The 21694-nt window shown below is 31.1% G+C and overlaps 1 protein-coding gene and 1 non-coding gene across 2 annotated transcripts; one reads left to right on the plus strand and one right to left on the minus strand.

Moving 5' to 3' along the window:
* Positions 1-2643: 2643 nt before the first annotated feature.
* Trnal-cag (transfer RNA leucine (anticodon CAG)) lies at positions 2644-2726 on the minus strand. The gene has a single exon. It is a non-coding gene; the product is annotated as a tRNA-Leu (tRNA).
* A 1904-nt stretch (positions 2727-4630) lies between these two features.
* On the plus strand, positions 4631-21010 carry LOC103572927 (nose resistant to fluoxetine protein 6). The gene is made up of 12 exons (XM_008551740.1): positions 4631-5157; positions 7018-7232; positions 7532-7740; positions 10609-10880; positions 11122-11292; positions 11435-11528; positions 11594-11713; positions 12008-12173; positions 13002-13177; positions 14432-14561; positions 14655-14972; positions 20874-21010. Exons 1-12 carry the CDS (start codon positions 4710-4712, stop codon positions 21003-21005), a joined length of 2451 nt encoding a protein of 816 aa, XP_008549962.1. The 5' UTR covers positions 4631-4709; the 3' UTR covers positions 21006-21010.
* Positions 21011-21694: the final 684 nt, after the last annotated feature.

Genomic DNA, 21694 nt, shown 5'->3' on the forward strand with positions numbered 1-21694 from the left:
TTTTAATTTCTTAATTGAAACTACTTAAAAAAATTATTTAAAGTTGATTGACTTATGGGGTTTCTCAATTAAACGGAAGAAAAAGTTATAGAATCATTGTTTTTTTATTTTTTCCACTCAAATAATTTATTAGACTGATAAAATGAAGTATAATTTGTATTTAAACTCTGAAACTCAGAAATTACAAAAAATAATTAATTTAAGTTTTTTTATTAGTCATATTATTTTTTTTTTCAAAAAAAGCGCGAATTTTAAATAAAAAAGGAAAAAATTATTTATATAAAACTAAAACTGCATGTTTATTTAAAAAACCCCATAAGTCATTAATTTATGGGGTTTCTGAATAAAATAAAATTTCTGTGGGGGACATCCAAAGATCCAAAAAATGCAAAAACACCCGATTTCGAAAAAACATGACTTATGGGGTTTCTCAAATAAACGATTCATGTAGGATACTTGGATTTTTATATAGGAAATGGATATAAAATCCAGGGATCGGAATTTTTGTATAGAATGTAAGGATTAAGGAATTTTTAATACCGATCAAATCATTTCATATCATAACCAGTGACAGAATTTCGAATATTTAGGATTTAAAATTATTTATTAATTATTGATATATATTCAATTTAAAATTAAATTAATACAAAAGTATACAAATAGTATAAACGTAAGTCATATTATATTATGTTATATTATATTATATTATATTAAGGGGTTGAGTGGGTTTCAGAGGTACAAAAAAAAAGTATTTTTACGATTTTTTTTTTTTTAATATAAACAATCATATATTTTAAAAATATAATATGGCATATCAAAGGTACATATTTCAACAATGTCTCCTGAAATTTTTATATAAAAAGGTTGAAAATTCAGCCGTTGACACGGAGCTGAATAAATTTTCTAAACGAGCCATAAATTAATTTGTCTGAAAAAAATTTTCCCGGCCCCGTAGACCCGAAAAACAAAACCAAAAAATTTTTACAAATTTTGCCTCGACCTATTTTTTATGATTCCGTAAAAACGGTGGCTCAAAAAAATTATTTTGCAGGAAGATATTTAATCTAGAGATTTCAAGCTTCAATATGCTTTTTTTATTTTTTCGATACGATCATTTTTCACGAAAATACAGCCTTCCAAAAATCACTAAAAAATTTATAATATTTTCTTGTTCCTTTAATTTTTTGGATAAGTATATTACAGGCAATTAAAAATTATCGTCCCGTCTGGATCGTCAACAAGCAAAGACACTCTTTCATATTATTTCAGGATTTAAAATTAATTGGAAAGATTAAAAATTTTTAACCCTTTCAAATTACTTTATATTCTGAGCCTTCTACAGTATTAATAATGATGCGGTATGATAAATCGTGAAATTTCAAAAAGGATCCTTAAGTTAACTAACATGATTGGGAAGGATTAAAAATGATTAAGAATTTAATCATTTCTAATCCTATGAAATCATTTTGTTTAAACAGGGTTATGAGGGAATAATCCACGTGGGAAATGTGATTTAAAAAATATCCAAAATAAGATTATAAATGTCAATTGATACGTGTGCTTTAATAAAGAACAATATTATGGGAATCCCATAAATTATAGAAATGGTTCCCATAATAGTATGGGAAGGATTCCCATAATATTATAGAAATGGTTCTTATACCGTTATAGGAACCATTCCCATAATATTAAGACATATATAAGCTACAAGTGCCATTCGCGTACACAGCGTCGTATCAGAAATCATTTATCGTAACGGTATGCAATTTCTGGAATTCATTACCCTTTGAAATTACATCTTCAGGAACATTAGATGAGTTTAAGAACAAAGTATATATTTCTTACCATTGTTGACCTGGATGTGTCTTTCACTATGAGCATCAGAATTGTTATATTATACCAGACACATCCAGACCATCAAGGGAATAGCTAACATTCAATTTCGTTGGAATAAAAACTCACTAGACTACTAAAAGGTCTACTACATTCAAGAATCGTAGGGCCCATATCTATGGAATTCGAATAGAGGATTCACATTTTGAGGGTGTCGATCAAATATTCCTCAGGTCTGTAGATATAATCAGTGACTAGGGATCAAATCATAGCTACCATAAGTCCAATCTATTAGAACCAATACTTCTTCCATCTCAGGGAATGCAGGTGTAGTCGCATTTCATCATTTTGTCTCGAAGCAGCCCGTATACCAGTGCAGGGAACTGGAACCATGAATGAACTTTCGAAGCCCATTCTGAGATCTAATCAAAAGGGGGTTGGAAGGTCTATCTATGGCGGCAGTTTCCTCAAAAAGGTTCTTTCCTCTAAAAGGATTGCAATACACAGCTTTTACTTAAGATTTATTAAGAATAACTGGGCGCCACGTGCTTGGAATAGCTTAATGACCAAATCAAAGGGTTTCCCTGCCATGGATCACTAACCTACGGCCTCAAACTCTACGTAAACTGAGCTATTGGTTGGTGCTCCATGTAAGATGTAGAATTGGTGCTGGGCATGTCAACGGGTTCCCAAGGATTTTGCAATGATCGACTTCCTTCTGCCTAACAAAAGATGATTGTTAACAATAAAGCTAACCCGGAGTCTAAATAATTAGTTACTAAAAAAAAAAATAAAAAAACAAAAAATAGTTGTCAGAAGTGGGATTCGAACCCACGCCCACAATGTGGACTGCGACCTGAACGCAGCGCCTTAGACCGCTCGGCCATCCTGACTTTATCCATCTGCCAAAAAGTGAAGATTCTATTTCAATCTAACTACCCCCCGTTGCCAAAATCACATTCTGGCGCCCAAATAAATTTTGCAACCCTCAAAAAAAGTATAAAACTCGCAAAAAGAGCTTCCACCTGCCTTAAGAAGACGTTTCTTACCTCAACTGCGCCCGGTAACTGATCTTCTGTCGATAAGTTACCGGTCTCGAGTAAAGTACCAGTAGAGGGCGCTAGCTTACGAAGGGCTAGGAGTTAATTTATGTGTATCGACAGCGATAAAAATGAAGCAAAAAAAAATTAATTTATTTAAACCAGTAGAAATTAATACGGGTGATTTCCTATTAAATAGTTTACATATATATGTATGTGTTTATATTTGTTTATCTATATATAACTTTATACGGGTAAAAAATATTTATAAAAAGAAAAGTTGATCATCGATAAATCAACTTTCCCTTCCGTGATTTAATTCGACCCATAACATTCCAATATATTTTTTTTTTAATTAATTTATTTTGTCTGATTTTGAAATAAAAAAAAAATTATCATTTAAAAAAAAAATTTTTTTTTTATATTATCGCTTCCGTATACATGTATATATATTACATATAGGTGTATATATTCATATATATAGAATATATGTTTACAAGATCATTGATTTCCGTGTGGCGGATAGAAAGCTTCGTATTGCATAAGTTAGATACATAAAAAAATTTATCAGGAATATATTGGAATTTTTGCGTAATTCATATAGATTTTTTTAATTCGGAATGAATACAAGTATAAAAGTGTCATATTTCGCGAATGAAAGAACGTCAGGGAATGAATGGAGATAGATGGAGAAGCTTTCACCGGTTTAAAATGCTTGTTTGTGGTCTCTGGACGGCGCCCTTGTCTCGAGTAGATGCACGTCAACGTGTCCGATGGTCCGAGTTTAATATACGTCAAATGTATTGTGGTCGCGTACGTCTGATGCTTAGAGTCTCTTATCTTACGACATACATTTGCGTGATAGATTGAAATGCACTGAGTGTGCAGAGACAGTTTTTAAATAGAATTATATTTTTTTCTCTTTTGTGTTAATACAAATGGTTGATTTGTTATTCGAGATAAAAAATATAGAGAAATTGAAAAAAAAAATGTTTTCGGCCTTATTAACATTTTTTGGGCCTTACGAGAAATTTTATTGTCGTTTTCGTACGATTTGCCTGTGAAAATTGTAAAATTCTAGGCAGAAATAATAATTGAGAAATAAACAACACAAAAAACTTTCTGGGCCATGTATTCGTTATTGGGCCTTATTGTGAATTTTGTAATGACATAAGATTTTTTATTGTAGGCATTCGAACTAAAATTTTTGTACAAAAAATTCAAAATTTCACCTTGGAATATGTTTTGGGCCTTATTTCAAAGTTGGGCATTATTGCCTAATTGGGTCGTATTATTGAGTAGAACACATTTGAAACTCTAAGAATTCCCTCTTCCAAAAAAAAAATAAATCTGAGCCTTAAATTTTTGGGTCTTATCATAATTTTGGGCCTTACATAAATTTGTGACCTTCGGCTTAAGTTTCATCTCATGGCCCGTTGTGAGAGTTCTACTCTGCACAATTTTTAAAGCAGCATAGATTTGGGCCTTATCTAACTTTTGGGCCTTACATAAAAAATTAGGGTCCGTTCTAAATGTACAGTAATAAATCTACTCTCACGTAAGACACTGGTGTATCTTATGGCGACAATCTTATTTAAACAGACATTAAAAGTTAGCAAGAAGGAAATGCGATTGCATTTAAAAATTATACTCAGTAACGACAGCAGAGAAAGGGATATTTCAACTCACAAGTTACCAACTCACAAACCCTGCCGGCGTTTCGCTTCATTCAGTGCGTGAATAACCGTGTTCTTGGACATTTATATCTCTACATAGTATTCTAAACAAAATGTTAAAAAATAACAAAATATTAAAAATAAAAATTATAGTGTAAAAATGATTAAACAATTAATATTTATTTTAATAATTAAGACATTAATAAATTTAACTCACAGCAAAAATGAATCAAATATTCTACGTCTAAGTAAACCTAAATCGACGACAATAAAATCATTAATTATTACCACTAGTGCTAAAAATATTCCTAGTGAAGAGACGGAAGTTTTACGCGACCGTTTATTGGCCTTTAGTAAAAATAATCCAGAGTCTGATTGGAAGAAATATTTAAAAATAAATAACAATAAAAATGATAGTGACAGTGACGTTGACGTTAATTTTATGAAAGATAAATTAGAATTAAATGCTAATAGCATACAATGGTTAACGGATATTTATGACCCGCTGAGATGGCACAGAATTCCTGGAAAATTAACCCCAGAGTGTCACAGAGACATGGAGTTATTCATCAGTGCGCTCAAGGACGGGAAGTTGTGGGCCGCTAAAAGTTAGTTTTTTTTATATTCTTATTTAGCAAGGGACTGAAATGAGAGTATTCGAATGGTCTGCGTGATTGCAACATTTTGAATTGCAATATGTTATATGTAATTTTATTGATATTTTGTAACGAGTAATTAGTAATATTTTTTTGCAATAAAAAGTTGTTTTTATCGATTTTGCAATTTTTCCGACCAGGGAGTGTCAGGGTAGATCAGGTAGATACGACAGAAAAAAAAATTTGGGCCTTAGTTGAAATTTTGGCGCTTATATGATTTTTGGGCCTTATTATTATTGTAAACTAATTGTCTATAGTCTCAATTTAGAAATTTTTAATTTGCAAGGTGATTTTGATTTTGGGCCTTATTTGATATTTGGGTCTAAGATGAAACATTGGGCCTTAGTTTTAGCCAAGTGGTCGAGAACTTTACATATATGTTTCTATGTCATATTTTATTATTCATAAATTTTTAGTGCTACAAAATTTGGGTCTCATATTACTTTGGGCCTTAGTGGGAATTTTAGAATTCATTTTTGTAGAGAACGAGCGTTTTTTAGCTCGAATTTAGTAATTTTTGATTTTGTGAAAAAATATTTTTTGGGCCTTATTTTATAATTGGGACTTTTAATAAATTCTTGCCGTGTCTGTATGCAGCCGGTTTAGGGCTTTGAAAATGTTTTTAGGGCATATATTATTTTTACAATTTTTTTCTAATTCAGTATACTAAAATTTAGTTATTCTATCATTCCGGGCCTTATAATTGAATTCTGGACCTTATAACACAATGTCTCTTAAAAATGGGCCTTATTTATGGAAAACCAGAGTATTACTTTTTTACGGGGAAGTTATTTAAAGAGTATGAGTTTTTTGGGCCTTATATTATATTGCGGGCCTTACTTAATCAAAATCTAAAATAAACAATAGAATGCAGGTCAACGTCAGTAAGTTAATGAATATATAAAGAGATAATTTGCTCGATCGTACTGCGACAGGACGACCGTTAGACCGTTAATAACTTTTCGTAATAAGAGAAAATGCTGTTTCACTTGGTGGTACTGCTAGCACCCAATAATATAATAACCAGCATAAGCATTTACTGCATTAAATGAAATACTTACATTGGCCAATGTAACTCGACCACCGTGTCAGCTGGTGCACACATATATGTAGACACTCTGAATGCACTTTCTACTTCGTTATGCACTTTACATAACTGGCAATGAACCTTCGATCGAGCTATCATCTTTATCTCAATTTTAAATATCTTTTTTTATCATTTTTTATTATGGGCCTTATGATATTTAGGACGAAAAACGACGGGTCGAAAGTTTATTTCATGAATTATGAAATTTAAAAATGGGGCCTTACATTATTTTGTAGTTTATATCGTGACTTATGTGATTTTGGGCCTTACGAAATTTAAATTCTATCCAAACTGGCATTGTTGGTTTATGAAAAATTTTTCTTTCACAGCCATTCCAATTTTGGGCCTTATTTTGAGTTTCAGTACAATTGGGCCTTAAAATTCAATGAATTTTTAACATCATTTAATTTTCCTTTTAGCAAGATTTAGAATAATAATCGTAAACACAAATATTAAGACTATTTTGAATGGGTCATTCATTTTTTTGGGCCTTATTAATACTTATTTGATTGATCATATTTGTATAGGCGAAAATTAAAATATTAATGCAATCTGGTAATTATTCCATGCATGGTTAAAAATTTGGGCCTTACTTTAAAATGGGCCTTGCGTATCACTATCGAATGAAACTCAATTTTTTAGTTCAGCTCACAATTTTAATAAAAAAAATTTTCTGGGTCTAATAATCATTTCTTGGGCCTTATCTCACTTATAATGATTTCTAGTGCTCGATGCAAGTGGACGTTACAATTCACAATTTCACTTTGGAAACGGATTTTGGCTCGGTTCCAGTTCACTTTGCAAGGAATTAAATACGACGGAAGAAGATGGAATAAATCCAATAAATCCGATTATTTCGAATGATGAATTACCGCCATATTTAATTAAATTTCATGTTGTAAGAATGGGCCTATCGTTTCCTCGTAATATTGAACCATCGGTAAGTCATTCCCAGTATGTTATGCCCTTCTTTATCGACTCCCTTTAAATTCTCGGCTGTCAGGCCCTTATCATTCGTTTCACTTAATTGAACGTCAGGCCCTCACTGACCTCTAAATTACTGGCTGACGCTCTTACTCACTGACACTGCCTCTATTTTATCAGCCTCTGGGTCCTCTTGTAGGCCTAGCCCAGACCTCAGTAACTTTCAAGTCCCACTTTATCGAACTCGTTCTGCTTTACCGACGCCCGGTTGTAAATCTTCTTTACCGACAGGTTAATTTTTTTTTTAATTTGTAGACTCGTCAAATATTCTTGGGATTATGTCTGCCTGCAACATGTGACCGTTTTTCACTGGGTTCAATGCTTCGAACGAGCGTAGAAAGGGTCGAAAAACAAGGTAATGGGACTCATGGTTCAAATGGGCCTAAGATAACAGTAGTTACTGTGAAACCAGTACCTGCTAGTGATTACTCGGTATGGAACGATTCAAAGCTTTATATTCTGAGGTAAGAGATAAAAATAAATATTAATAAGACATTATCATTATTGATTGCAATTTTTATTTTATATATGACCTAGTATCATAATAAGTACTTATTTATTTCTTAAGTCTAATATGTCGCAAGTTTGTTGCATGTTGTGTGTGCAATTTGAGGGACAAGATGATATTGTGAAAGACACAGTGTCGCGTACTCTTGTATAGTATGGCGAGCGAGATGAATTACTTGCAATAAATTATACGGTTGGGTTTTATTTATGTCCATGCACGATTTCATTATAAAATTTAATTAAGCGAGGATAATTCAAAATTTATATGAAATTCGGGCTCATGATTTTAATAGTTTTTGCCCAGTAAAATTTTTTATAAAAGTAGCGATTTTGTTCTCAATGGCAGGCAAAATTAGTTTTGGGCCTCATATGTTTCAATGGGCCTAACATGTCATTATGGGCCTTGTGTAAAAATTTCAATTTGTTTCGAAAAAATGGTCTTTGATAATGTAAGTTCAGCTATTAAAATTAAGAATAGGGCCTTACATATATTTTGGGACTTATTACAAATATTACTATTCTTTTATATTATTATAATTATGAAATAATAGAATTTGAAAATACTACTTTCAAATCAACTCTGACCTTATATGTAGAACCTTTTTGACCTTTTTGGGACTTGTATTTTTTTGGGGCCTTACTTCAAAGTTTGTCTCTTTCCACGGCATCAATTCCTCAATTGCTTAGTAAGTTATTCAAGACCTTCTTTTCTATTTTGGGCCTGAATTTCATTTTGGGCCTTATTAATTAAATTGGCAACTGTTCCGGCGATCATACGATTAACTGTCACTCTAGTGCTCAGACCTAATATCTAGAATTTTATTTACATTTTGGGCCTGGGCATAAAGATGGGCCTTATTTAGTTTTAGGCCCAATTTAAGTTTTATCGCCTCCTAATATTGCATTAAACAGCCAAAAATGTTTATAGGTTTTATATCAAACATTGGGCCCGTCATCATTTTGGGCCTTACGGCTCAATTTTTGGGCCTTATATTTTTTAATAATTTTTTTTTCAATGAAAACCGTGAAATTATGTCAAAACAATCAATAATAAGTTTTGTTGACCATCAAATGAAAGTGATCACTAAAATAATACATACATGCATGACGTAACACATAGAAAGCATTTAACTGTAAACATTCACGTGAAAGTTCACTCTTCGTTATATTCCATTACCCTCGGACTCGTTCATCCTAATAGAAAAACAATAAAAACCCTAATAAATTAAACAATAATAATAATTAAAAAAGAAACAATTCAATAAATTTCCAACTCTCTGCTTAATTGCCTCTAATTAATTTCTCAACAACCTTTCAACCGACTTATAATTTTTCTATGTACTTGCGTTCTTTATTTTATTTTATCAAAACCTATTGCAATAAAATAATAATAAAAATTCAATGAGTTTAAAGGGGCGTAGTATTAAAAAATTTTCGGGTAAAAAAAAGTTTCCACTTGAAAAAACTCTAATCGATTTACGATAACGCTTCTATTGCATTCTGGCTTATGTTTTTTTTATCTTTCATTTTTTTATGAATGTATAGTGAAGAGTGTGGAGTACCGAGAACTCTGAGTGTTAGAAACGTTGGTGTGGAGGTATGCGTAGATAGAGATGGATGACGAACGTATCATCAGGAAAAGAGCGATTCCAACAGAAATTCAAGCCAAATCCGATTATATAGATTATTGTTACAGTAAAATATTTTATGGTATTATTGAGCATAAAATGTAAAGATAAAAATTTTTTCATCATATTTTTTTGCAGTATAAAAATGAAATTTATTTTTTGGACATTAGTGTTTTCTGCGATAATTTGATACCAAAAAATATTTTGTGGCTAAAAACAACAAAGTATTTTAAGTGGAGTTCTGTCACTGATTGAATTAGGAATATTTTATCACTGATTGAATCAGTAAAATTTAACTACGGGTTGAATCAGTGAAATTCCATCCCTTATACAATCAGTGAAATTTAAGCATTAATTGAGTCAGTGAAATTGTATCACCGAATCAAGTAAAGAAATTTTTTCACTGATTGAAATGGTGAAATTCTATTACTGGTTGAATCAGTGAAAAAAAATCACCGATTGAATCGAAGAATATCTAATAGTAATCGAGTCAGTGAAATTCTATCTCTGACTAAATCAGTGAAATGACATCACTGACTAAATCAATGGAATGACATCACTGATTAAATTTGAGAAATCTTACCACTGATTAAATCACTGAAATCATATCACTAGTTGAATCAGTGAAAATCTATCCCTGTTTAAATCAGTGAAATTCTACAACTGATTGAGTCAGTGAAATTCTGTCATTGATTCAAGTGAAAATCTTTACCACTGACTCAATTCGTAGACTTTTATCATTGTCAAGTTAACGAAATTCAGTCACTGACCGAATCAGTAAAATGATATCACGGACTGAATCAGTGAAACGTCATCGCTGCTTAAATCTGAGAAATTCTATCACTGATTGAACCAGTGAAAATATATCACCGTTTGAATCAGTGAATGTGTATCACTGATTGAATCAGTAAAAATCACTGTGTGCTTCCGTGAAATGGTAAAAAAGTAAAATTAACTGATTGCTCAAGTAAAAAAAATCTATGACCGACTCAGTTAAACTCATTGGCAATACTGACAAAAAATTCACTGTCAGTATCAGTGAAATATTACATCTAATAAAATTACTGATATTTTCCCGAATTTTTTTTTAAAGAGTATGACATCAGAAGTTTCTTCTACCGATAAATATTTTTCCAAGTTTTTCGGCCGTTACATTATCAAACTGAAGAATCTTAATTATGATAATTATCGTTTCAGTGGAGTTGGAGGTGTAATTGCGGTGCTAATGTTAATAGCTACTGTGTACGATTATCGTCGGCTTACTACAGATCCGGATGTTGAAGCAATAGCTCCAGGCAATAATAATAATAATAATAATAATAATGAACGTACTTCTACATACATCAAGAAAAATTTTTCTGATGAACAACAAGTTACTGTTGTACAAGACAATGGAAATTATATTGAGAAAATTCAAAAACATCGACATTTTCATTTAGATGACAATATTAATAAAAAAAAACGTAAAGGTAGAAAAACTTATAAATATATTTTGTAAACAGCTCAATTCAAATTTCTTTTAATTTTTACCCCACCTTCAAAAATTTTTTTTTTTTTTTTTTTCAAATTATGAGTTTTAATTTTTATTCAAAAATTTTGAAATTTTTTCTTGAAAATTTTTGTTTTCAAAATTTTGGCTCCAAATTATTATTTGATATTTTTTTTTAAATTACAATTTTAACAAAAAAAAAACCAAAAATTATGTTTGAGGTTTTTGGATGAAATGTCTGTTATCATTCAGCCCAATAGAAAACGGCTCGAAAATACTCAGCACAGACCCAGCGGCCCGAGACAATCTGACCTGTTTGCACGGTCTGAGAGTACTGTCTCTCGGTTGGGTCGTACTAGTCCACACTTACCTACAAGTATTTTCCATAGCCGGTAAGTATACATAAACATATATATCACTATCAACTACACAATCGCAGTCGGTAAAGGAAACCCATAAATAACCACTTACACATGATAATTCATTAAACTTAGAAAGTTTAACATTCCACCTTTCACTTTCGTATTATTTCAGAGAACAAGACCTTACGCACCGTTACTGAAAGGAATTTTATGTTCCAGACAATTAGCAATGCTACTTTTTCCGTTGACACTTTTTTTTTCATCAGGTAATTTTAAAAAGAAAATTTAAAAATCATACGTTCTCATACTTTTATTTTTTTTTATTTTTCAGTGGATTGTTAGTGACGATTCTGTTTTATCGATCAATGGGATCCTTGAAAAATGACAATCATAATTTTCTAAGATCTAGTTTCACTAAATTTTTTATTATGATTCTCTACAGATTTGTCAGGTAAAAAAATTTCCATTTCCTACCGTCGATAATTTTTATTTCAACCGAATTCTTAATCTGGTAAAATGAACCTTTAACTTACTGCTGGTAAAAAATTTAAACTAGTCTATTTTACCGGCAGTTCTAACTGGGAGTCGATAAAAAAGTTTCAACGGTCGGTAAAAATATCTTTCTCAGTCGGTAAAATTTTTCAATTTTTTTTTACATCTTCCGGGAAATAAAAATCATGATTACTGTGAATCACATTGATTTGCCGGAATTCTTATAAACTAAATAATTTTTATTTTGAATAAGGTTAACACCAGCCTACCTATTTGTCTTGGGAATAAATGAACTGGCAATAAAACAAGCTCAGGCAACAACAGTATTCTCCCCGGTGATAATAGACCAAGTGACTTGCGAAAAATTTTGGTGGCGTAATGCTCTCTACCTAAATTCACTTTACCCACGCTCTGAAATGGTAAGAATCAATTACTTGTTTTACTTCTAAACCCTCCTCTTTTGTGTTCTCCGAGTACCTCACCCTCGTGAAATGTTAGAGTTTAATTAAACTTCTACTAATTTTTTTTTTTTTTAATTAAAAAAATTTAATTTACATCTACATATATATATATATATATATATATATATATATATATATATATATATATAATAAATTGAAGAATTTCATGCCCTCTCATATAAGTACCCACACAATATATTTATATACAAATTTTTTAATATTCATATATATTTCAAAATGTATATATAAATATATATGCAACATTTAATAATTAAAAAAAAAATATATATATATATATATATATATATATATATATATAAAAATGGAGAATTTTATGCTCTCTTATACGAGTACCCACACGATATATTTTTAAGAAAATTTGTTAATGTTCATATACATTTGAAAATGTATATATAAATATATTTGCAATGTTTAATAATTAAAAAAATATATATGTCCATTGGCAATAATTTTCTACTACGATTATTCTCCAAATTTCTATAAGTTCGCACATATATATATATATATATATATATATATATATATATATATGAGAAAGAGAATAGACCACATTAAAATTGATTTCCAATAATTAATTCTACCGTACGGGAATACAGTAACCACGAGTACAGATTGCAAGCGACGAGGAATTACTCAAGAGCTAAAGAAATCTATACCGAGTAGTATCTGGATTTGAAGGGCATCTAGTTACCTCATTTGTCCTTTGATATAACTTGATTTTTTTTAAATTATTCTGTTCAATTTAATTGGGTTATTTATTTTTAGTGCATGCTGTGGAGCTGGTACATGGCCAATGACACTCAGTTCTACGTACTGGGAATTCTACTGCTCTTGCTGAGCGTTAAATATTTTAAGGCTGTCTCAGTTGCGGTTGTACTATTGATTGTTTCCTCTTGGTTTACTACTTTTACCGTCGCCTATACTAATGATTATATTGCGAGGTAAGTGAATTTGTCGTTTTTCTTATTTTATTTGTTTACAATTTACGCCACAGACTCAATCCAGATAACAGGACAACCAAAAATTCTTTCCTGACGACTCAAAGTTCGTTTTAGCTCATAATTTTTACTAAGAAATTTTTTTTACCAGCAAAGTAACTTTTTTTACCGATCAAGTAAAATTTTTACCCTTAACAGAATTTTCTTTCTACAAACAGTAATAATTACATGCTGACACGAATATTTTTACTAACTACAACTATCGTTACCGACTACAAAAAATAAACTTACCGACAGAGAAGTTTTTACCAGCCGTAAGGTTTGAATTGCGAGATCTTGGCATAAAGGTAATTTTTACCGGCAACTTTACTTTTTACCGATGGAACAAATTCTTCTTTACCGGTCGTCATATTTTTTTACCGATAGTCGAATTTATAACCAGCCATAAAAAATATTATGAGTCCAAAATATTGAGATAGAAATCAGTTATCTCTTACCGCAAATTGTAATTTTTACCGGCAGAAAAAAATTCCCATACCGACTGCAGTTTTTTTTACTGACAATCAAATTCATTACTGGCCGTTATTAATTTCTTAATTGTAAGACATGAAGTAATTTTTACCGATAATCATAATTATTACCGGTAGAGATTTTTCCATACTAACTGTAATCATATTTTTCATCGACACTTAAAATACGTTCCAGTTCATATTTTAATTACATGACATTGACTCGAAAGTAATTTTTACCGACAGTAGTAATATTTACTGACTATGTAATTTTTACCAACCACTGTTTTTTTTTACCGACGGTTGTAATTATTACTGACAGTTGTAACTTTTACTGACATTTGTAATATTAACTGACAGTTGTAATTTTTACTGACAGTTGTGATTTTTACTGACAGTTGTAATTTTTACTGACAGTTGTAATATTAACTGACAGTTGTAATATTAATTGACAGTTGTAATTTTTACCGACAGTTGTAATTTCTACCGATCGTTGTCATTATTACTCAAACTGAAGCTCAACTTTTTTTCGAGTAGTAAGTAATATATTAACTGTACGACATCGACCCAAAACAATATTTACTGAGAGTTGTAATATTTACCAACAATCGTAATCTTTACCTGTAAAAAATTTTTTATGACTTCTTTATCGATCCTGGCCCCATTTTACCTACAAAAAGAGCTATCGGCCGAGCAATTTTCTTTACTGACCGATAGAATTTTTTACCGACTGAATTTATTTTCTCAGAATACAGGAACCATTTGCTCTATTCGATGAATTATATGACAAGCCATGGCTTCGTGCTGGTCCCTACTTTGTCGGCACAATAACCGGGTGGGTTTTATTCAAAACCAACTGCAAGCTTCACACTCCAGGTGTAAGTACAAGTCCCCAGAAGAAAAATAAAAGCTCCCAATTAGGCAACAGATGAAATTTCCATCAAATTAAATAATGAATAAATTATCTGCAGTGGATTAAATTTATCGGGTGGATTATTTCAAGCGGAATAATGATGGCAGTTGTGTACGGCCTCTATCCTGGTGATATGACTGTAACAGTGAGTTCAGCTTACGCAGCGCTGGGTCATACTGCATGGGCAATTGCTGTTTCGTTTATTGTCATACAATGTTGCACTGGTTCTGCCGCCATTGTCAATAGCTTTTTATCATTACGACTTATTTACCCTATGTCACGGCTCACATACTGCGCTTATCTTGTCCATCCTGTTATCATGATGATTACCAGCATGCAAATGGATGGCCCACTACATATTCACAATGGCATTGTTGTAAGTTTCATTTTTTTAGAAAAAAAATAATTACCGTCTGAGTAAAATTTCTTTACTGTTAGTTTTATGGATTTAGAATTTTTTACGATGAAAATTGGATACTAAAGTTTACGAATTCAAATAGATTATTTTCTTGCCTGCATTTATTTTGACATTTAATCATGAATTATTTTTACTATTTTTAACCGATAATCAATTATCTTTCTATTAATCCTAGAATTATTAACAAGTCCTAAAATTCTTTATCGATTCCAGTATTATTAACTAGTCCTAGAATTTTTCAATTACCTTAGAATTTTGACTGGTCTCAGAATTGTTTGCCGGTTCTAAAATTTTCAAGAAGTTCTCGAATCATTAACTAGTCCTAGAATTTTTTACTGACCCTAGAATTTTGACTGGTCTTAGAACTGTTCGCCGGTCCTAGAATTTGTAACAAGTTCTAGGATTTTTGACTAGTCCTAGAACTTTTTACTACTCCTAGAATTTTTCAATGACCTTAGAATTTTGACTGGTCTTAGAACTGTTCCCCGGTCCTAGAATTTGTAACAAGTTCTAGAATTTTCAACTAATCCTATAATTTTTTCCTAGTCCTAGAATTTTTCAATGACCTTAAAATTTTGACTGGTCTTAGAACTGTTCCCCGGTCCTAGAATTTGTAACAAGTTCTAGAATTTTCAACTAATCCTATAATTTTTTCCTAGTCCTAGAATTTTTCAATGACCTTAGAATTTTGACTGGTCTTAGAACTGTTCGCTGGTCCTAGAATCTGTAACAAAATCTAGAATTTTTGACTAGTCCTAGAACTTTTTACTAGTCTTAGAATTTTTCAATGACCTTAGAATTTTGACTGGTCTTAGAACTGTTCCCCGGTCCTAGAATTTGTAAAAAGTTCTAGAATTATCAACTAATCCTATAATTTTTTCCTAGTCCTAGAATTTTTCAATGACCTTAAAATTTTGACTGGTCTTAGAACTGTTCGTCGGTCCTAGAATTTGTAACAAGTTCTAGGATTTTTGACTAGTCCTAGAACTTTTTACTACTCCTAGAATTTTTCAATGACCTTAGAATTTTGACTGGTCTTAGAACTGTTCCCCGGTCCTAGAATTTGTAACAAGTTCTAGAATTTTCAACTAATCCTATAATTTTTTCCTAGTCCTAGAATTTTTCAATGACCTTAGAATTTTGACTGGTCTTAGAACTGTTCGCTGGTCCTAGAATCTGTAACAAAATCTAGAATTTTTGACTAGTCCTAGAACTTTTTACTAGTCTTAGAATTTTTCAATGACCTTAGAATTTTGACTGGTCTTAGAACTGTTCCCCGGTCCTAGAATTTGTAAAAAGTTCTAGAATTATCAACTAATCCTATAATTTTTTCCTAGTCCTAGAATTTTTCAATGACCTTAAAATTTTGACTGGTCTTAGAACTGTTCGTCGGTCCTAGAATTTGTAACAAGTTCTAGGATTTTTGACTAGTCCTAGAACTTTTTACTACTCCTAGAATTTTTCAATGACCTTAGAATTTTGACTGGTCTTAGAACTGTTCCCCGGTCCTAGAATTTGTAACAAGTTCTAGAATTTTCAACTAATCCTATAATTTTTTCCTAGTCCTAGAATTTTTCAATGACCTTAAAATTTTGACTGGTCTTAGAACTGTTCGTCGGTCCTAGAATTTGTAACAAGTTCTAGGATTTTTGACTAGTCCTAGAACTTTTTACTACTCCTAGAATTTTTCAATGACCTTAGAATTTTGACTGGTCTTAGAACTGTTCCCCGGTCCTAGAATTTGTAACAAGTTCTAGAATTTTCAACTAATCCTATAATTTTTTCCTAGTCCTAGAATTTTTCAATGACCTTAGAATTTTGACTGGTCTTAGAACTGTTCGCTGGTCCTAGAATCTGTAACAAAATCTAGAATTTTTGACTAGTCCTAGAACTTTTTACTAGTCTTAGAATTTTTCAATGACCTTAGAATTTTGACTGGTCTTAGAACTGTTCCCCGGTCCTAGAATTTGTAAAAAGTTCTAGAATTATCAACTAATCCTATAATTTTTTCCTAGTCCTAGAATTTTTCAATGACCTTAAAATTTTGACTGGTCTTAGAACTGTTCGTCGGTCCTAGAATTTGTAACAAGTTCTAGGATTTTTGACTAGTCCTAGAACTTTTTACTACTCCTAGAATTTTTCAATGACCTTAGAATTTTGACTGGTCTTAGAACTGTTCCCCGGTCCTAGAATTTGTAACAAGTTCTAGAATTTTCAACTAATCCTATAATTTTTTCCTAGTCCTAGAATTTTTCAATGACCTTAGAATTTTGACTGGTCTTAGAACTGTTCGCTGGTCCTAGAATCTGTAACAAAATCTAGAATTTTTGACTAGTCCTAGAACTTTTTACTAGTCTTAGAATTTTTCAATGACCTTAGAATTTTGACTGGTCTTAGAACTGTTCCCCGGTCCTAGAATTTGTAAAAAGTTCTAGAATTATCAACTAATCCTATAATTTTTTCCTAGTCCTAGAATTTTTCAATGACCTTAAAATTTTGACTGGTCTTAGAACTGTTCGTCGGTCCTAGAATTTGTAACAAGTTCTAGGATTTTTGACTAGTCCTAGAACTTTTTACTACTCCTAGAATTTTTCAATGACCTTAGAATTTTGACTGGTCTTAGAACTGTTCCCCGGTCCTAGAATTTGTAACAAGTTCTAGAATTTTCAACTAATCCTATAATTTTTTCCTAGTCCTAGAATTTTTCAATGACCTTAGAATTTTGACTGGTCTTAGAACTGTTCGCTGGTCCTAGAATCTGTAACAAAATCTAGAATTTTTGACTAGTCCTAGAACTTTTTACTAGTCTTAGAATTTTTCAATGACCTTAGAATTTTGACTGGTCTTAGAACTGTTCCCCGGTCCTAGAATTTGTAAAAAGTTCTAGAATTATCAACTAATCCTATAATTTTTTCCTAGTCCTAGAATTTTTCAATGACCTTAAAATTTTGACTGGTCTTAGAACTGTTCGTCGGTCCTAGAATTTGTAACAAGTTCTAGGATTTTTGACTAGTCCTAGAACTTTTTACTACTCCTAGAATTTTTCAATGACCTTAGAATTTTGACTGGTCTTAGAACTGTTCCCCGGTCCTAGAATTTGTAACAAGTTCTAGAATTTTCAACTAATCCTATAATTTTTTCCTAGTCCTAGAATTTTTCAATGACCTTAAAATTTTGACTGGTCTTAGAACTGTTCGTCGGTCCTAGAATTTGTAACAAGTTCTAGGATTTTTGACTAGTCCTAGAACTTTTTACTACTCCTAGAATTTTTCAATGACCTTAGAATTTTGACTGGTCTTAGAACTGTTCCCCGGTCCTAGAATTTGTAACAAGTTCTAGAATTTTCAACTAATCCTATAATTTTTTCCTAGTCCTAGAATTTTTCAATGACCTTAGAATTTTGACTGGTCTTAGAACTGTTCGCTGGTCCTAGAATCTGTAACAAAATCTAGAATTTTTGACTAGTCCTAGAACTTTTTACTAGTCTTAGAATTTTTCAATGACCTTAGAATTTTGACTGGTCTTAGAACTGTTCCCCGGTCCTAGAATTTGTAAAAAGTTCTAGAATTATCAACTAATCCTATAATTTTTTCCTAGTCCTAGAATTTTTCAATGACCTTAAAATTTTGACTGGTCTTAGAACTGTTCGTCGGTCCTAGAATTTGTAACAAGTTCTAGGATTTTTGACTAGTCCTAGAACTTTTTACTACTCCTAGAATTTTTCAATGACCTTAGAATTTTGACTGGTCTTAGAACTGTTCCCCGGTCCTAGAATTTGTAACAAGTTCTAGAATTTTCAACTAATCCTATAATTTTTTCCTAGTCCTAGAATTTTTCAATGACCTTAGAATTTTGACTGGTCTTAGAACTGTTCGCTGGTCCTAGAATCTGTAACAAAATCTAGAATTTTTGACTAGTCCTAGAACTTTTTACTAGTCTTAGAATTTTTCAATGACCTTAGAATTTTGACTGGTCTTAGAACTGTTCCCCGGTCCTAGAATTTGTAAAAAGTTCTAGAATTATCAACTAATCCTATAATTTTTTCCTAGTCCTAGAATTTTTCAATGACCTTAAAATTTTGACTGGTCTTAGAACTGTTCGTCGGTCCTAGAATTTGTAACAAGTTCTAGGATTTTTGACTAGTCCTAGAACTTTTTACTACTCCTAGAATTTTTCAATGACCTTAGAATTTTGACTGGTCTTAGAACTGTTCCCCGGTCCTAGAATTTGTAACAAGTTCTAGAATTTTCAACTAATCCTATAATTTTTTCCTAGTCCTAGAATTTTTCAATGACCTTAGAATTTTGACTGGTCTTAGAACTGTTCGCTGGTCCTAGAATCTGTAACAAAATCTAGAATTTTTGACTAGTCCTAGAACTTTTTACTAGTCTTAGAATTTTTCAATGACCTTAGAATTTTGACTGGTCTTAGAACTGTTCCCCGGTCCTAGAATTTGTAAAAAGTTCTAGAATTATCAACTAATCCTATAATTTTTTCCTAGTCCTAGAATTTTTCAATGACCTTAAAATTTTGACTGGTCTTAGAACTGTTCGTCGGTCCTAGAATTTGTAACAAGTTCTAGGATTTTTGACTAGTCCTAGAACTTTTTACTACTCCTAGAATTTTTCAATGACCTTAGAATTTTGACTGGTCTTAGAACTGTTCCCCGGTCCTAGAATTTGTAACAAGTTCTAGAATTTTCAACTAATCCTATAATTTTTTCCTAGTCCTAGAATTTTTCAATGACCTTAAAATTTTGACTGGTCTTAGAACTGTTCGTCGGTCCTAGAATTTGTAACAAGTTCTAGGATTTTTGACTAGTCCTAGAACTTTTTACTACTCCTAGAATTTTTCAATGACCTTAGAATTTTGACTGGTCTTAGAACTGTTCCCCGGTCCTAGAATTTGTAACAAGTTCTAGAATTTTCAACTAATCCTATAATTTTTTCCTAGTCCTAGAATTTTTCAATGACGTTAGAATTTTGACTGGCCTTAGAACTGTTCGTCGGTCCTAGAATTTGTAACAAGTTCTAGGATTTTTGACTAGTCCTAGAACTTTGTTCCAGTCCTAGAATTTTTCAATGACCTTAGAATTTTGACTGGTCTTAGAATTGTTTGCCGGTTCTAAAATTTTCAAGAAGTTCTCGAATCATTAATTAGTCCTAGAATTTTTTACTGACCCTAGAATTTTTACTGGTCTTAAAACTGTTCGCCGGTCCTAGAATTTGTAACGTTCTAGAATTTTTAACTAGCACTAAAACTTTTTACTAGTCCTAGAATTTTTTACTGGCCCTAGAATTGTTTGCCGATCCTAGAATTTTTAACTAGTCCCGGAACGTTTTACTAGTCCTAGATTTTCTAGCTAGTCCTAGAATTTTGACTGGTTCTAGAACTTCTCACCGGTCCTAGAATTTTTAGCTAGTCTTAGAATTTTTTACCGATTCTATAATTCTGCGCCCGTCGAGAACGTTCTACCGATCCTAGAATTCTAACTGATCTCAGAATCTTCCACCGGTCCTAGAATTTTTAACTAGTCCCAGAGTTTTTTTTACCGATTCTAAATTTCTGTGCTTGTCCTAGAATTTTTTTACCAACTTTAAAATACTTTCGGTCCCAAAATTATTTACTAACCCTGGATTTTTTACCGGTCCTAGAATTTTTTAATGATCATAGAATTTCTTACCCTCCCAGAATCTTCTCAAGATTCTTTGAAATTTGTACTGATCATAGATTTCTATGTCCTAGAATTTTAACTTGTTTTAGAACTTTTATCGACACTAAATTTTTTTTAACCCTTCAAAAATTTTTCTGAATTGAAAAAAATCTATTTTATTTAAAAAAAAAATAATATTTTTTTAGCTGACTGTCTACTTCGGAAATCTAGTGTCGTCATATTTAATGTCATTCTGCATCTCGCTGGCTCTAGAGGCGCCGGTAGTAAATTTACTTAAAATAGCATTTGCCTCAAATAAAAGGCCGACGAATCGATAAAATTAATTTTGTTCTCACCAGCAATATCCAATTTAATTTCATATTTATAAATAAATAAATTTTAATTATCATTATTGTTATTATTATTATTTTTATTATTAATATTATTGTAATGCAATTTGTGTACCTGTAATAAATAAATTTTTATAAAAATAAAACAAACTTGATATTTGATTGAATGACATATATATTTCGTTTCAATCTATATGATTGATATTAAATAAAATATAAATATATATATCAACCGGAAATTAAATTCCAATCGTTGGAAATAATAATAATCATTATTATTATTACAAGTATATATTTATTGAATCAATGAAAAAAGGGATATATAAATACAATTTAACATATATATATATATATATATATATATATATATATATATATATATATATATATATATATATATATATATATATATATATATATCATGTGGGTACTCATTGTAAAGGGCGTGAAATTCTATTTCTCATGACATATATATATATATATATATATATATATATATATATATATATATATATATATTTTGATTGATTGAATTTCGGTTTTTTCTAATGTCAATGACAGCCGTGAAAATTGATTGATCAAAAAAGTACTTTATAATTGAAAATAAACGTTTTCTTATGATAATTTTCCTTTGTGATAAAATAAATGATAAATGAAAGTGAGCTTCGAAGGTGAGG

The sequence above is a fragment of the Microplitis demolitor genome, chromosome 10 (genome assembly GCF_026212275.2).
Source record: "Microplitis demolitor isolate Queensland-Clemson2020A chromosome 10, iyMicDemo2.1a, whole genome shotgun sequence".
In the NCBI taxonomy this organism is placed as follows: domain Eukaryota; kingdom Metazoa; phylum Arthropoda; class Insecta; order Hymenoptera; family Braconidae; genus Microplitis; species Microplitis demolitor.